We start from the raw sequence: 16,715 nt of genomic DNA, 5'->3' as shown, positions 1-16,715 counted from the left end.
ATGAAATACCTGTGCCTGTGCTGTGGATTTCTAGTTGTTGAAGTGTTTCTGGCACATTTGATATGGTGTGAGAGGCAATAAGGAAATCATGTGTTGCAGGAGAGACTGCTCTTCACAGTACTGTGGTGAAAGAAACCATCAGTTTGGTGAAAGTGATAATGGAAAAGGGAGGTGATGTCAAGAATCCTCAGGCCACTAAATAAATTTTCAGCCACAACTATTACAATCTCATCTACTTTAGTATTCACCTGTGGGTTAAACTGCTTTTAAACTGTGTTTTCTTTATTTCTGACATGGCTGTCTCTGCAACTGTCCACCTTTTCCTCCTCTATCAACCTGTTGAATTGGTAGCACGTCTGTGTCTCTTCCACGAATCATAACTTCAGAATTGCCAAGAAAGACAAATCTTGTCAGTGAACTTTTCTGTGGAAGTTTGGTCTTAAAAAAAGTTGTTTTTTGTCCCTGTACCCTAATGGAACTGTATCTTGTAGGGAAATGCCTGTCTGAGCCTGCAGGCAGCCTGATACAGTGAAAAGAAGCAGCAAACTTTAATCCTGAAAGATAATGGTACTGACAAGAGCTGGCAATGACTTTGCTGTCACCCATTACAAGACTAATACAACTAACACGAAACTTCATACCACACTTTCTCTCTCATACCGTGCCCAAAACCATCAGCTCTTCATATGCAACTATGAAAATATTCTGCAACCTCAACTGTGAATAGAAATATGCAATATGAAGTTCTGATGTCTGTGGAAAGTGATTCTAAACCAAAGTCATCATAAAAAAATATCTAAGGAACCCAAAAGGGCAGATTGTGCAAATGCATCCTCATTGTTAATAATGTATTCAAATGGAACTGTTGTTCTGTGGGTCCAGATGTATTGTAAGGTAACATTTGACATCAGACATGGCTTCATGGTTTGCCCCTTCAATTAATACAGATGGCTTTGAGAAAGTGATATTATTAATTTAAAATTTAGATGTCTGAACATATGTATATATGAAATATTCATATAATCTCTTATCTACCCTTCTGAAATTGAAAAGCATTGCTTCAGAGTGCACAGACTTGTGATTTTCTTTCCAAAGCTGTCTTTCCAATTTGTTCCTCATGTGGATGCATTTCCTTCTTCCATTCTCTCCTACAGTCTTGGTGTCATGTCACATCACAGCACGCCACATCATCTCTTCTCACCTAATCATATGCTTCAAAAAAGCATGCAACAGTCAGAGACGGCAGATATTCAAAAAGGCCTCGAAAATACAACAAAAAAGGGGTTGAAATTTGATAGGCAAAAGTGTGTGCTGAGTATCAGGAAATATTTGTGATAGTATGAAACTGGGGATATTAAGCATTAGGCACTTAGCAGACAAATTCTTGCTCACTTTAAATTAGAGTAGATAAAGAATTATTATTAATATGCTAACACTCAGTAAGTCTCTCTCTTGACACAAAACATCTGTCTATGATAAAAAAATCTCTCTTTGAAATGCTGGAACACCTCTGCTGCAAGGATTTGGCAAGGCAGAGATGGAAGATCAGCATAGTGCCTTGTTGCAGGAGAGAATAATGTTTTCATTATAATGTTAATCTGAATTACCACTGAAGAGCAGAAAATCTCTGCAGGACAGGTAGAAAAGAGTGCAAATCCAAACCAATTTTTTGTATTCCCATATTTCATTTCTGTTTTCATTTTTCCAAATTCTGTAGCTTGCTTGTTGTATTGCTTCTTCCTAGAATGCTGAGTTTTCCCCTTAAGATACTACTGGGCTGAATTGTCATTTGATACAAACTGGAATAATGCAATAAATGGCAGTATTTTACTTATGATAGTCAACCAGCTGGCCACTGTATTTAGTAACTGTCAATGCCACCAACTGTGAGTGTAAGGAAATAAGAGATTTACCATTACTTTTATACTGACACTTCATTTTTAAGCCAGACATCTGTGTGGTGCATATATGTATATACCTGTGGTGTGTACAGAAATATGTGTACTTTGTGCTTATACATGACTCTACTATGTGTGTATTACATTTTTGCTTCCATTTCTTCCCTGGGAACTTAAAAATCTTCTCCTACTGAAACTAACATTGTAGATCTTTCCATCCCATTGATTTTTCAATATTCTGCTTTAAAACTGTTACTGGTCCATTGTCTGAATTCCAATTGAGAAAGCATGAAAAGTTCCAAAAGAGGGCCACTTATCTCTCCATGTAGATACTTAATAAAAGCAACTTTTCAGAGAGTTAGACATTTTTCAAATCAAATCTGCTACAGATGGTGGTCTAATCTTACTCTTGATTACTTCACTGTAAATATAGTGACATTTCATTGAAATAAAGGCATCTTAAGTGAACTACTTTTATGAGGAAAAAAATTCTGTGTAAATAGAGCCATTATGAGGCTGATGAACTCCTTTACATCCCACTCACACTATAAAATAAGATTGAAGTGGGACGTAAGCCTTGCACTGTGCATGATGAACTTCTCTTACATGATGAATGCCAAGTAGGAGCATCCACTCAGGTTCTGAACTGCCCTGCTAATAGAGACCATGAGTAAGAGCTCATTAACAGGAGATTATAAACAGGAGTTATGATTAATATAAACAATTCCTTCCCCCTTTTGTTTGCCCTTTCTAATGTTTGTAAATAATTATTTTGTTATGCTTCCACTTGTATTTCATTATATGAATAGTTCTTTCTCTCCATCCCACAAAATCAAGGAGACATTTTTCTTTTAATTCCCGCACTAAAATGAAATGCTGAAAACAAACCCCCCTGTTATAAATCATGCCTCTGGCTGTATGGATTTGTAGAGGTGAGTCTGGGGATACTGATGGTCCACAGGTTGAACATGAGCCAAGCAACGTATCCTTGACACCAAGAAAGCTCATCCTAGGCTGCATTAAACAGAATGCTTCCACCAGATCAAGAGAGGTGATCATTCCCCTCTGCTCAGCTCTGGTGAGGCACTGCCTGCATCCAGATCTGGGCTTCCAAGTTAAGAGAGACATGTAGCTGCCACACAGAGTCCAACAAAAGGCCACTAAGACAATTTAGGGAGTGGAGTCTCTTTCCTGTGAGGTGAGGCAGGGAGACCTGGGACTGTCCAACATGTACAGAAGTCTGAAGGGAGTGTTTGAAAAAGGCAGATCTGGACAGGCTCTTTCAATGGTGTCCAGTGATAGGAAAAAAAAAGCAATCAGCATGAAGGACAGCATGTTCCATCAGGAAATGTATTTTACTGGGAGGGTGATAAAGCACAGGAGCAGGTTGCCTAGAGATGTTGTAAAATCTAAATTTGCTGCATTTTCAGTCATTCTGAGGCTCTAAGCCCAAAGATGTTTCTTACCTTAAAATTCTTCAAGGGTTTGCTTGTTTGTGTCTTATGTATTTTCTCAGTCTGTAAGTTCTTATTCCCTTCATCTTCTCCTCTGAAGAACATAAATCTTTCATTTGGTCTGTCTTTACGCTGCTATGACTTAATTCTTGTCAAAATAATTTTCTCTTTCTTTCAGCCAACCCCCTCTAGATTCCTTTACTCTTTTTGCCTTCAGCAAATAATTCTGGAATGTTGTTGTGGGAATTTCAAATGAAGTGGTGGTGCGTAAATGGAGACATCTGTTGACACAGAGCTCTCCCTCTGGATCATTTGAATGGTATTTTTCAACCTCGTGGTGAAAAATATTCAGTCTTAGGCACTGGTACACTACAAACTTGAAGAAAAAGAAATTAGTTCTCTAGTTTACATTAATGGACTAGGGATAAATCTATACTTCTTTTTTACCTATGCCACCATCTAAGCAGATGATTAAACAAGACAGAGGAGATCCAGGAATGGATCCTTGACCTGACTTGGTATGCCAAAAAATGAAAAAACAGGGGAGATTGATGACTAGGACATCATGGATACAATTGCTTAAGAACTTAAGAGTAGCTCAGTATTGTGGGATCTTGACTAAGATGGATCAATTTGAAGAGAGGACTGGAAGGGGTGCATCTTACTTTTTATATCTATCATCAGCTTAAAAGACTTGGTAATCACCTCCTCCATTCCTCTGTGAATGTCATCACAGATCCCAAGTGATGTATGGACAGCCCTGTGCAATCCAACAGCACAGTCAGTTTCATAACAAATGACAGGAGAATTTTACAGCATGGCCATCCACTAAAAGATTTCAACACCTGAATGCCTGAGCCTGTGATCCATAGTTGCTCCAGCTAATCTATTTCAGTTTCAGAGAGGATGTAGTTTAAGAATTTCTTGACTGAGTTATTTTAGATCCTAGGATACTGCTGTAATGCTTACCCATAAGATCACATATATGTGACTTAGAGATTATCTCATCTAGCTTTGCTCTGGCTGTACGTTGTAGGAGACCTATCTGATAGGTACTCTCTCAAAGCAAAAATGGAAAAAATTGACAGGATACAAACCAGTCCAACAAATGCAGTCATAAACCAGCATTTGGCAGGTGAGGTGGTAAGGCCTGTCTTTGATAGGGCCACGAGGGATTCAAAAGTTCTGGATCATTTTCATTTTTAGACATTGTGTATTTGTAAATTCCTGGTTGTAATTAAAAAATGCTGTAACAATATGGCCCAAGATTTGTAACCTCTGTGCCCTTGGAGTTTCACCAAATTGGATTCACAGGTTCATTCCTTATGGTATTTAAGAAGGGCTTACAACCCAGGAACAGCTAAATGCTGGATTTTCTGATGAGGTGCTGAACAAGCAAGGGAAAACTGAGTCTACAGAGGAAGTGGCAGACACTGATATATTTTACTTAATTCAGGCAGTTCTTGCAAATACTTACGTTGAGATTTGGATAGCAAGTTCCCATACAATTGATCTTAGGTAGTCCAGACTTATGGATCATTTTATGGTCTGTTAGATTGAAATACTGATTAAAAACTGCTTAGCATTGTAGAATGCCAATACAAAGATCCATTTTTTTGAAAACTCTCCTCTAAGGGTAGCACTTGACAGCTGAGAAAAAAAACCAAAAAGGGTGCACTTTCTATCTACATAGAATGGGTTTCCTAAAAAAACATTTACGTCAGAAGGATCAGAGTGCCCTGATTGAGTCAAAGCACTCAGTTGTGAAAGGCTTACTGTGATCTGTGAGTGAACAAGCAGCGAGCAGTCAGTGTGAGAGGCTGATTTCCTGTCCATGTAGAGTATTAGTGAGACTGGTTCTACCCCTTCTTGATATCCTCTTCTTAGAAAGGAAGGCAGAAGATGAGATGAAGAAGAGAACCATAACAAGGATGGGAGACCAAACAAGATGTGTGACAGGGAAGGAGACATGTAAATATTTCCTTTTTTAAGAATATGAAGAAGCGAGTATGCGACCCAAGGATGGTGGAAAAGGCAGAAGTATCAGATTACAAACAGCTCTTTATCCAAATTGGCAGGTTAACAAAAAGTGCCAGGGAAACTGCAATTAAAAATTATCACAGCCATGGGAAAAAAACTGTCCAAGGTATCTTTTAGAATCATTATTCCTGAATTAACCAAGATTAGATGCCTTTCTAGCAAAAATTCTTCAGTCAAATGTAAGTTAAACTCAACAGTGGGTCAAGAGATGAAGTGTACTGTCCTGAAGGGTAAAGATCAATGTTCCTTCTTCTACCTTAATAGTAGAGACAGTAAGGCACATTATAATTACTGTCTCTTCTAACAGAACAACATGAATAGATCTATTTTTAAATAGCTTATTTCAGATAGTGCCTTGTCATTCATATCTGTCCAACTAGATGACTTCACTGAATAAATCTGATTTTTTATTTTTAATCTCCTGTTCACTTGCAGAGTTAGTAGGGTTCAAAGAGTGTAAGAGTCTGATCTCAGCAACAGAATTTCTTATAAATGTTCAATCTGTTCCAGCTGTTCGAATGCATAGGCAGTAGTAGGTTTGGCTAAAAGTGTCCAAAATGCGATGAGATGTAACTCAAATTCCAGTTGTAGCCAGCAGCCTGTGTAGTTTCCAGTGTCACTGTAAACTGGAAAAAATCCAACCTTACTTAGCATGGCCTGAATTTAAAGGAGTAAGTTTTCAGAAGCAAACAGCTTTATCACTGTCAGCTAAGCACACTTGGTCTTGTATGAGAGACATAAGTAACAGGACAAACTATTAACTATTTGGGGCACAGATGTTAACCCATTGCACTCATACTTGTGACCTGCTTTTGCAACACTTGAGTAAAAGACCACGTTACTCTGTTTGTTTGAGGAAAAGAGGTCATGGAAGAAACCAGAAGGAAATCTCAGAATGTTTTCATGAATCTGCATGTTTCAGCTGAGAGTATTTCAGGAAGAGAGTTTTCTCATCACCCAGGAAAGTGAAATGAAATAGTTAAGCTCCAAGGCTTTTTGAGGGCAGTTCTGTACTACAGCACACCGGGACACTTAAACTCTGCATTTAAGCACACCAGGGGGAGTGATTCCTCTTTGAAGAGGTCCTAGTTACAGCTCCACAAGATCTAGAAGACACAGTGGCTTTTCATCAGCTCAGTGCAGCCCTTTCAACAACACTGAAGTGGAACAGCTTTACACAAAGAACATGATGACCTTGAATGCCACAACAAAATGTAAATTCTGAGAGAGGTGCCATTTTTTCCATATAAAGAGTGAAGGATTAGACTAGCTTTTAGGTAGAGCAATGAGGTTTGCTCTTCCATACTGCTTTGTAATGATATCCAAAGATTCGAATTTATGTGTGATCTGCAATCTTCCAGATGCCTGGTACTCATGAATAGTTGCTAATGCACAACACATGTAATCAGCTGATTGCATTGCCCCTCTAGCATTACTTGGTTTCAGGAAGATAATTTATCACTTTTGTCCTGAACCCAAATCTACTGCCTAGCTGCATCTCTAGCTGTAGAAGACATGAACTGCACGTAGAAGACATGAATTCTTCATGAAGAAGAATTGTGTAGACAACTGGTGGGAAAATGTGCCAAAAGCAGGATGGATTCAAGCTGGTTACTTTCACTGGGCTTGCCCTCAGGTAGATGTGTTGGCTGGAATCATGACCAAGGAAGATCCAGTGGCAGGGACAGTTCTACCCTTGTTTGTTTAGTAAAGCCAAGTTCCTTGGTGGTGTTCATTGTTTCCCACCACACCCGTAAGTTTCATTCAGCTTCATAACATATGAATTGTCTGGGACTAGCTACAGCAGCTTCTTTCTTTCTAGATGGCCCTAGGTGCTGAATATATTTGTGCTAAACAGACAGACTCTCAGCATTTCTCTGCACTGAGCAACTTGTGCTCCCTCGATTAAGCCCTAATACAGTGTTGTTGAAGCATGGACTAAGATTACACCCTTCAATTAAAAAAACCAAACAAGCAAACAAGAAACCAGGGACTTCAGCCATTTCACCTGCACATGCATTGAAGCTACTTGCATGCAAAGCACAGAAATCACTGTGCAAGTCATGCTGTCATTGAGCCTTTCTTTAAAATCATTTCAGGCATGGAAGAAAAAATCTTAGCTTACGTGCTTGTCTTTGAACACTCTGGTGAGCAGGGCCTGCTTCTGGCAGAAACATGCCATGGCTTAGTGAGGCAGGAGTGCACAGGCATGTAGCTCCTGGCTGAGAATTTCACTTGGCTGCCAAAGCAGCATAGGTGGGAACTTGCTTGCCCGACGTGCTCTCTGGCAGAACAGAACATTAACTGACATCCTGGTGCAGATCCAATTATCTGTCTGGGAGGCTGTCCAGCAACAGACACCAAAAAGACAGGTTCAAGGAACCTCATCAAGAATAATTACAAAACAGCTTGCCTTAAGGTGAAGTTTCTTCCTGTTTCCAGACAGTGAAAAGTTGGTGTTCAAGCACAAAAGACATTAATCTTTGAAATATATTCTTTCTAGCTATAGGCATGACTCTTCTGAGCTTTCTTACAAATGCCTAACACTCTTAAGAAGGTCTGTCCACTGATCCCTGTGCATTTAGTTTATTCCTTACTCTTGTACACTGCCTGTTGCAGAAATCATACGGAGTGAAGGTGGGCAGTAACTTCTCCCATTGCTTCCTTGGCAAAGCTCTGTGAGACATTTTCAGCATTGTTTCTTACTCTTTTGGTGAAGGGCAGATACCAGGTGCCTAGGTGAGCCCACTGCTTTCCCTCCTCATTTCCATGCCTAGCTGTTAGGATTGCAGGACATCCCAAATGACTGTGGAAAGAGAATATAGAATTTCTGGTTTCAGATGATTGAGAAAAGTAAGATCAGGGTACTTCTAATGCTTTTGCCATGACTGCCCTTCCTCCATGTTTGCACAGTTAAGGAGTGATATGATGGCAAATGACACAAGTTGCATTGCAACTTGAGAACCTTTGCATCCCAAACTGTCTAAGAGAATAACTGCCTGAAAACTGGGAACACACTGGGAATAAAGAGAATGGAGACACTTCTTACAGAAAATAGTTATCCATTTGCACTCAAATGTGATGCCAAGCCTGCTCCTTGTGCAGTTCTAAGTCTCATTGTTAACACAACAAAATTCAGGCAAGGCTCCCATTTAATTTCCTATCACATGAAGAGAGCAAGAAAATGTTTCTTATGCTTGTAAGTTTCTACTGGGCTGAAAAGAGGCCATAGAATTCTATCTAGATTGCTAATCTCTCCAGTAATCCTGACCACTCAAGGCATGGAAAAGAAAGGCTGCCTAGTTTCCCCAAATGGCACACAAACTTCTAGAATACACTCATATATGAAGATGCATACATGCACTGTTGTCCTCTGGTGAATATATATGGAAGGTGCTAGAGACCACAGATTCCCCTCAACATCTTGTGCTCAATATGCTTTCTGAAGAGGACAACACTTGTTCTGTCTCAGATGCCGTGGGTGGAGCTGACAGTCAGTCTGCATACATGTGACTGGATGTGTGAGTATTACAAGTTTCCAGAAACCCCTTAAAAAGCACAGACTGAGATTTTCTGGGTTGGACTCTAGACGGATGTGATTTGGGTTTTTTTTTTTTTAATCTTCACACTCTCTTTGTACTGTCATGAATGTTTTATTCATGTTTCCTTTTATTGTTTTTGTATTGACTTTTTTGTATCTTGAAAATGTGCTGCTGTTCTCTCTCTTCAGCTAAAAAATTTAAAATAATGTTACTCTAATGCTGCAACAAAGAGTCTGAACTGCATTGGCTACTCCAGTGCAACTATTCTAGAGCACCTCCCATCATATTATTGGACTTTTCAATCACTCTTAAATGTGACTTCTTGGTCTTCAGTCGTTAGGTTGACTGGGGGAATCTTTAAATCCATACAGGAGTAGTATGTGAAGAAGTTGTAATATACTTGACAGCTAGAGAAATACGTGAGGTTCATGTCTAGTCCTCAGATGAGCACAGATCACAACAGTTGGGGTTGTTTCCTCTCTAGACACACAGAGGGTATCATAACTGGGGTCTTGTTTACCTTGGCTATTTCCTTTCCTATGTGTTGATGAGGTAGACAAGTGTGTAGTTTATGAGTTTTCCTCTCAAGTTCAACTTCATGGGGATAGATAGACAGATACAGCCCCAAAGCTCTGCTCCTCCTTGAAGCAGCGTTTCCCATAAACAGGTAATAGTCTGCCTGAAGGGATACATAAACTCTGCCATTCTGGTCACTCTCATGTGCCTTGGGATCAACACTGTTGAATCCAAGAACACTGTTTAGCCCTTTTTTAAGGACTGAAGTGACTTATGGGACTGGTACTATTCCCTGATCACTCTTGACAAAACCTTGGAAAGAGTTTCACCTCCCTCATTCCAACTTTTTGAAGTTGACTACTGCAAGTCTGCATTTTCTTAAAAAAAAAATGAAACTGTGCCTAATGGCTAGGGTGAGAAAAAGAGGAAGTATTTTTCAGCAGCAAAGAGTTTCAGATTTTTGTCATTCTGCTTTTCATTGTATGGGGTTCAGAAGAAAGCAAAACCCAAGATCTGGGTACTCAGGATTTCCATGTATCACAGGTTATGCCTTTCCATTCCAGGTCACAAGAATGGGCTTGTGAGAACCAGAACCTATTTGTTTCCCCCTTCACTTACAGGTCCTGCAGGATGGATTCTAGGTATTGTTGTTTATTCTGTTGCAGCCCCATAAATAGAGATGGACTGTTACTCACGTCAGCACAAATGATTAGCAATTCCCATCATGGAGCAGAACCAAGAACTGCACACGAAATAGCATTGAATTTCGATTCTTTACTCTGAACCTGAGTACCAGGTGACATCTGTTTTTGCTTACCACATGCTGTGCACTAGCTGGAACTTCAGTTCCGAACTGAACTGGCACACCAAGTGATAGCCTGATGCTCATCTCCATCTGAGGAATAATCTTTCACACCACGATGGCATTCTTCTGAAAAAAAAAAGCTAATTTTTTGTTGCCTTTATTATGTCTTTGCAGCTTTGCTGGGCTCTCAGCCATAAATAAAGCCTGCTGATGACTTTGTAAAGTTGTCAGATACCTTTTGTTGGCAGACAATAGGCAACAGGTGCTTGTGATCTGTCCAAGCCATTATTCCATCTCCACCCCGTGTTATTACAACCTTCCCTCCCCAAACCCATTCCCAATGTATGACATCAGCCACATGTAATTGTCACCAGTCATTCAGTTCTGCTTTCAAATCACGGCAAGGCTTGGTTTTTGTTCATGGAACAGGACACGTAGTGTGCACTCTCTGGGTGCATTAAGTCTTCAAGTAGCATACTGTCATCTTTTCCTTACATTGAAAATCCCTCTGAATTCCCCCAGGACCTTTCCAGAGTTTGAGACTAGTGGAATGAGGATGATGTAAACATCACACTTCAACTGGTTCAAGTTGATTCAAATGGACTCGCATGAGCTGGATGCTGTTTAGAATCTTCTTCTGGTGACCAACGAGGGTGATTCCAATACGCTGGATATCTCTGCAAAGGAACAGAGGACACAGAAGTTGTTAAAATGAACTGCTTGTTCTGAACAGTTTCAGTCCATTTTGCTGTAGATGCAAGTAAACGTGCATGGATATGTGTGTGTGTGTGTCTATCTGTGTCTGAGAAACAGCTGAGCAGGCTTCTGCTTTTGCTTGACAAATGTGTGTGGGTGGAGGGGGTGTTGGCAGAACTTGGTAGGTACAGAAGGAAGCAGTGAAACCGGGCCACAAGAGAGGATGAGAGGACTGATCTCCTACAGAAAAAAAGAGAGTTGGAGTTGTTCAGCCAGAAGAGAAGGCTCCAGGAAGAACTTTCTCAATATATAAAGGGGCCTTACAAGAAAGATGGAGAATGACTTCTTACTAGGTGCTGTAGTGACAGGACAAGGGGCAGAGGTTTGAAATCTTTGAAAGAAAGAGAGTAGGTTTATACTGAAAATAAGGAAGCTTGGTGGGACACAGAAACAGGTTGCCAGGAGAAGTTGTGGATGTCCCATCCCTGTAAACATTCAAAGTCAGGTTGGACAGTGCTGTGAGCAACATCATCTAGTTAAATGTGTCCCTGCTTATGGCACAGGTGTTGGACTAGATGATCTTTAAAAGTCCCTTCCAACCCAAACCATTCTGTGATTCCAAGAATGTTTGTTTTCCTGGATCCTGTTTTTTACATAACACTTCAACGCAGTATATGGTGGGGCTGGTTCTACACATCTGCTTAAAGGTGGTTGTTATTATCAGTGCTAGCTGTCATGAACACTCTAATATAAACAGGCTCTCTGCAACACTGACAATACATTTTCTGATGCACATTGGATGAGAATGGCTACTTATAGATACAGAGTACAAGTGTATCACAGCATGGGTGCTGTCCAGAGGCCCTAGTAATATGCAAGGAACAGTAGCTACTTTGCTTGGGCTTCCCTCTCCTTTTCCATGTCTATGTATTTTCCATATAGCAAATTTCTCAGACTGCTTTCACTTTCTGCATGGAAAACTTAGTGTCTGGTATGTGCTGTCCTCTGCTCTGTTACTTACTCGAGAGTCATGCGTGATATGACATCAAATGTAGCCAGACCAGCCTGGTCAAAATTCTCCTTGTAGCGACCCATCTTGATAGCATCCAACCACTCGTGGGCATTGCTAAGGGAAGGGAAATCTGGAGGACAGTTGCTCAGGAGAGGCTGAGATGGTCTGCAAAAGAGGCAGGTTCTAAAACCCAAGTTATCGGCATCAGCTGAGCACACTAGTAAAATAAGAATAATGAGAGGGAGAGAATGCAGCCTCCAAAGAGGACAGAATGAAGAACAATAACATTTGTTCTTCATGCCCTGGCTCCTGAAGTCCCACTTTGATGTGCTGTTTTTAGACTTCCAGTGTCCCTTTTTCTGCCTGAAAACAATCAACCAACCCAAGAAATTGATTCTCCCTTCCCACTGCCTGTATTTTCTCAGACACATTCTCTTCTTGTTGCCCAAGGTCCTTCCACATTTTCTTGGTCTAGACCTATTAGCTGGGCAATGAACTGCAGTGAGGAGGTTTCTGAAAGAGACCTTATATACCTTTTCACCTTTGTGACTAGGTCTCTCTCTCCTAAATGTTCTCTTTTGGTCAGATAGTGACCTATGACACAATGAGTGCGTTATTTCAGCTCCAACACCCACCAGATAAAAGACTTTCACTAAAAGGCTGAAGAGATTACTGTTTACATATGGTATTTGTTCTTTTCCTCATCATCTGAATCTGTCCCAGAGCTTTAACACTCTTTAGATGCTGTTTTTAGTAAACTGGGCATCACTAGATACGTTTCCCCTTCCCCAGCTGTAGAGTACATTCCACTGATACAAGATTTATAACCACAGGGAAAACCCCTCCAGGCCAGCAGGATGTAATTTCGTCATCAGCCCAGCAGCCAACTAACCTTGGCACCGTTTATCCCTCCAGAGACTTCTTTACTGACCTCCTGCCTCTTGTTCCATCAGACTGCAAAATGCAGTTGGGAAAATATGGGATGTAAGCTGCAGTTCTAATTATTCCCATGTAGAGACTTCCTTCCCTCCATAAGCTAAGGTCTTCTTTTTCTTCATCATCTCTTGTGCTCACATAATATGGTGTGATCACAGAATATCTCATGCTGCTGCACCCAGATGTGTCCCTCCCTTCATTTCCTATGATCCCTCAGTCATTTATCCTCAGTGCAACTCATCGAGACTTTTCTCCTGTCACATTCAAAACTCAGAGCTCCCCATTAACTGAATCAGGATATACAGTTCTTCCAACCTGCTTCCTCTCTTTTTTTCCACTTCCTGTTTGTTCCCAATCTCAAATGACTGGGTTAGGGAAAAAAATGATATAGCCTGATTTCTGGCTTCCTTTTCCTCATGATGCCTACTGAGAGACAAGTCCTGTTATTTTGCATTAAATCTCCATCTCACCTGCTGGTCCCAGTGCCAACGGCTTTGAGGGCCGATGGCTTGCGAATCATTTTATCCAGGGCACTGACTATTTGCTCAAATTTGGGTCTCTGGACCCTCTCCTTCTGCCAGCAGTCAAGCATCAGCAGGTGCAAAACAGTTGGGCAGTCTGGGGGTGGTGGCAAGCGATAGTCCTGGTCAATGGCATTAATTACCTGCAGGAAAAGAAGAACAAAGCTTTATCACAACTGGGAAAATAAAAAACAAAAGAGCTTCAATCACTCGGTGTGTGTGGCTTTCTACTGCTTGAACTGATACAGGACAGAGAGGCAGAAGTAAATCCTCACCACTTCCAAAACTTACATCCTGATTGGACATGTCCCAGTAAGGCCTCTCACCATAGGACATCACCTCCCACATGACAATGCCATAGCTCCAGACATCACTGGAGGAGGTGAACTTGCGGTACTGGATGGCTTCAGGGGCAGTCCAGCGGATGGGGATTTTGCAGCCCTGGCAAGCAGACAGAAAGCAACCAGAATGTAGTGAGTAAGGACTGCTTGTGAAAACAACATCACTGAAACCATCAGATGTTAGCAGCATAACACAGCCTGGAGCACGGAGTGACAGTCCCATTGATTCGGTCTTGGAAACATTGCTGGTTTTAATTCATACTATGTTCAAGGTTTCCACCTTGTTTTGCTGACAAGTATAAATGAAAAGAGAGAATCATGCCTCCATGATGCTACAAATTCCATGATCTTATACTTTCACAGCTTTACTTCGCAGCATTTGAAAGTGGCATATAGCAGAATCCTCCTGAGTCACAATCATTTGGAAATCTAAAACCATTTAAATAATGCCAAACTGCAGCACTTAGGGACAGATACACTGAGTAGCTAGCATTAACTCATTTCCCTTTCCATCTTGACCTCTCTAACTGCAGGTATGACCTGTAAGATTAAATACCATTCAGGTGCTGGTTCTTCAAAATGCACAGATCTAAAAATTGTTCCACTTTTCAGTGACTGAATTCTTCATCCCCTTCTTTTTCAATCCACCTGTCATACTCCCACACATTTTGTAGTATGTGTGACAGGTGTCACAACTTCATAGGCAATAAGCTCATTTGATGGTTGGTTGTAAGCCCATAAATACACTTAGGTCATTTATCTTTTCTGTAGGAAAAAGCCCAACTCTTTCTTCAAAGAGTGGTAGTACAGGATTGCAATCTCTCCTTCGGTCCTTTATCCTTCCTATAAAAAGCTAATGAAAGGGGGAAGATAATAGCTACATCAGGCTGTGAGGTTTGACCTATTCACCATCATGCCACAAAGAACAGCACTGAGACTTCACATGGCAGAGTGGCTCAGGTATTCAGTTATTTTTCGTTTTTACTGCTTTAGAACAAATAGCCCACAAGACAGAAGGCTCCATACTTCTTTATGGTCTTAAGAGGGTACACCAAACGAAGGAGGAACACAGGAAAAATTCTGTCAGCACTACACAACTCCCACCACAGCAGTGACTCACCAGACCCCCAGTGTAGGTGGGATTGGAAGCGTCATCCTCCAGGAAGCGGGACAACCCAAAGTCTGACACCTTGCACACCAGGTTACTGTTGACCAAGATGTTTCGTGCTGCCAGGTCACGATGCACGTAGTTCATGTCTGACAGGTAGCGCATGCCGGCTGCAATCCCCCGCAGCATTCCCACCAGCTGCAGCACACTGAACTGCCCTTCCTTCTGCTGCAAGGGACGAGGCAAACACAGGCTCTCATGGCCACAGAACATCAGGCCAACAGGGGAGACTAACAAAGAGCAAGGTAACAATGTGGATGTATGAAATAAGAGAATACGCAATCTTAATTTCAGCCCAAATCTGAAGGTTCAACAACAACAAATAATAAAGGAGGGTGGACTTAAAGCAATGAACCTCAAATAAAATCAGACATTGGTGAACTTTTCCTAAAGACAAACCTCCTCTTTGGGCCCACATCTCCCTTTGGCATCCTACACCTAACCTCACTAACTACTAAGATGCCTAAATGAATGTGCACAGACAAATCTGCTTGTACTAAGATCTTTAGAATGGCTTCTATGCAGCTCTACTCAATGTGCTCTTCAAATTGTACCTGCCAAAGCACTTCTGGCTGAATGAGCACATGAATCAATAAAAAAGGAGAACTGAAGCAGCTATACTACATGGATTGTCCGTATTTGTGTTTCATTACTAGAAAACTTGAAATCCAAAAATAGCTGCAAGTTTCATTACTTCATCACAATGTTAAAACTAGAAGATATTCTGTGAAATAAAGTCTGAAAAATGTTACTACAAACAAAAAATTTGGAACATGTACATAAGCAACTGAAAGGGTGTGTGTACAAAGATTTGGTACCACTTACTGTGGCTATTTGCTATAATTTCTATTGCACCTGAAGAGGGCAACTGAGGACTTAGGGAGACAGGAGTGAAGAAGGAGGACAGGCAAAATTATCAGGCCTGAGACTGGCACACAGTAAGATTAAGAGGTTAATGGTTGTGGGAGACTGTGGTACCCTGAGGAAGGAATCCAGCGATCCATTCTCCATGAACTCTGTGACAATCATGACTGGTCGGCTCTTGGTGACTACCCCCTCCAGGTGGATGACATTGGGATGCTCAAACTGCCCCATGATGCTGGCCTCGCTCAGGAACTCCCGCCGCTGCTCCTCTGTGTAACCTGACTTCAAGGTCTTAATAGCTACCATGTATTCACGCTTCCCTGGGTGTTTCAGGCGCCCAAAGCACACCTCTCCAAACTCTCCTGTCAGGGAGGGAAGAAACACACCTCAAGTAAGGAAACACAGCAATGGATTTTAGTCAGATGTACTAAAGCATTCTACTGTGGATGACTTTGGGCAATGCATACAAATGAGGTTATGGGACTGTTTAGATTAAGGCAAAATTTTTGGTGAAGGTTGGAGACCACTACATCTTTGGTGTTCAAATGAGGAGTTTTGAGTCTTCAGAGGGTGTTTTAAATTTGGCTTTGAGCCAGCATCTAAGGGTTAATAGGTTAAAACGAACTTTGGTAAAAATGAAGGTTTAGATATCCTGAGACACTTGATGTACCATGGATCCATGGGTCCACTTCAGGCCAGTAGCGTGCCAGGTCTCAAGGTGAACAAGAAGGCACTTGAAATACTCTGCAGATTCTCACACTACCTGATCCAATGACCTCCTCAATCTTGATGAGGGACACATCAATCTCCTTGGCAAATTCTCGAATGGCTTCATTGGGATCTTCATAGGTTGAAGGATCAATGTAGTACTTCACTCCAAGTCCTGCAGTGGGGGAAACAGCCCAAAACATCACCAGGATCA

The 16,715-nt window shown here is 41.2% G+C and overlaps 1 protein-coding gene across 2 annotated transcripts in view; it reads right to left on the bottom strand.

Annotated features, from left to right (window-relative positions):
* Positions 1 to 10,204: 10,204 nt before the first annotated feature.
* The window catches only part of EPHB6 (EPH receptor B6), a 66,548-nt gene continuing 60,037 nt past the window's right edge, over positions 10,205 to 16,715 (bottom strand). For both annotated transcript variants that reach the window (XM_077174170.1, XM_054653128.2), the window contains exons 11-17: positions 16,557 to 16,676; positions 15,908 to 16,155; positions 14,882 to 15,097; positions 13,712 to 13,861; positions 13,370 to 13,563; positions 11,973 to 12,128; positions 10,205 to 10,932 (exon numbers count right to left, since the gene is read on the bottom strand). In XM_077174170.1, coding sequence (XP_077030285.1) covers positions 10,824 to 10,932; positions 11,973 to 12,128; positions 13,370 to 13,563; positions 13,712 to 13,861; positions 14,882 to 15,097; positions 15,908 to 16,155; positions 16,557 to 16,676 — 1,193 coding nt within the window. In that variant the 3' untranslated portion in view covers positions 10,205 to 10,823. The remainder of the gene's footprint in view (positions 10,933 to 11,972; positions 12,129 to 13,369; positions 13,564 to 13,711; positions 13,862 to 14,881; positions 15,098 to 15,907; positions 16,156 to 16,556; positions 16,677 to 16,715) is intronic.

The sequence above is a fragment of the Agelaius phoeniceus genome, chromosome 2 (genome assembly GCF_051311805.1).
Source record: "Agelaius phoeniceus isolate bAgePho1 chromosome 2, bAgePho1.hap1, whole genome shotgun sequence".
NCBI classification, from domain to species: Eukaryota; Metazoa; Chordata; class Aves; order Passeriformes; family Icteridae; genus Agelaius; species Agelaius phoeniceus.
The sequence above is the reverse complement of the archived record's forward strand: the minus strand, read 5'-3'. Positions and strand labels throughout refer to the sequence as shown.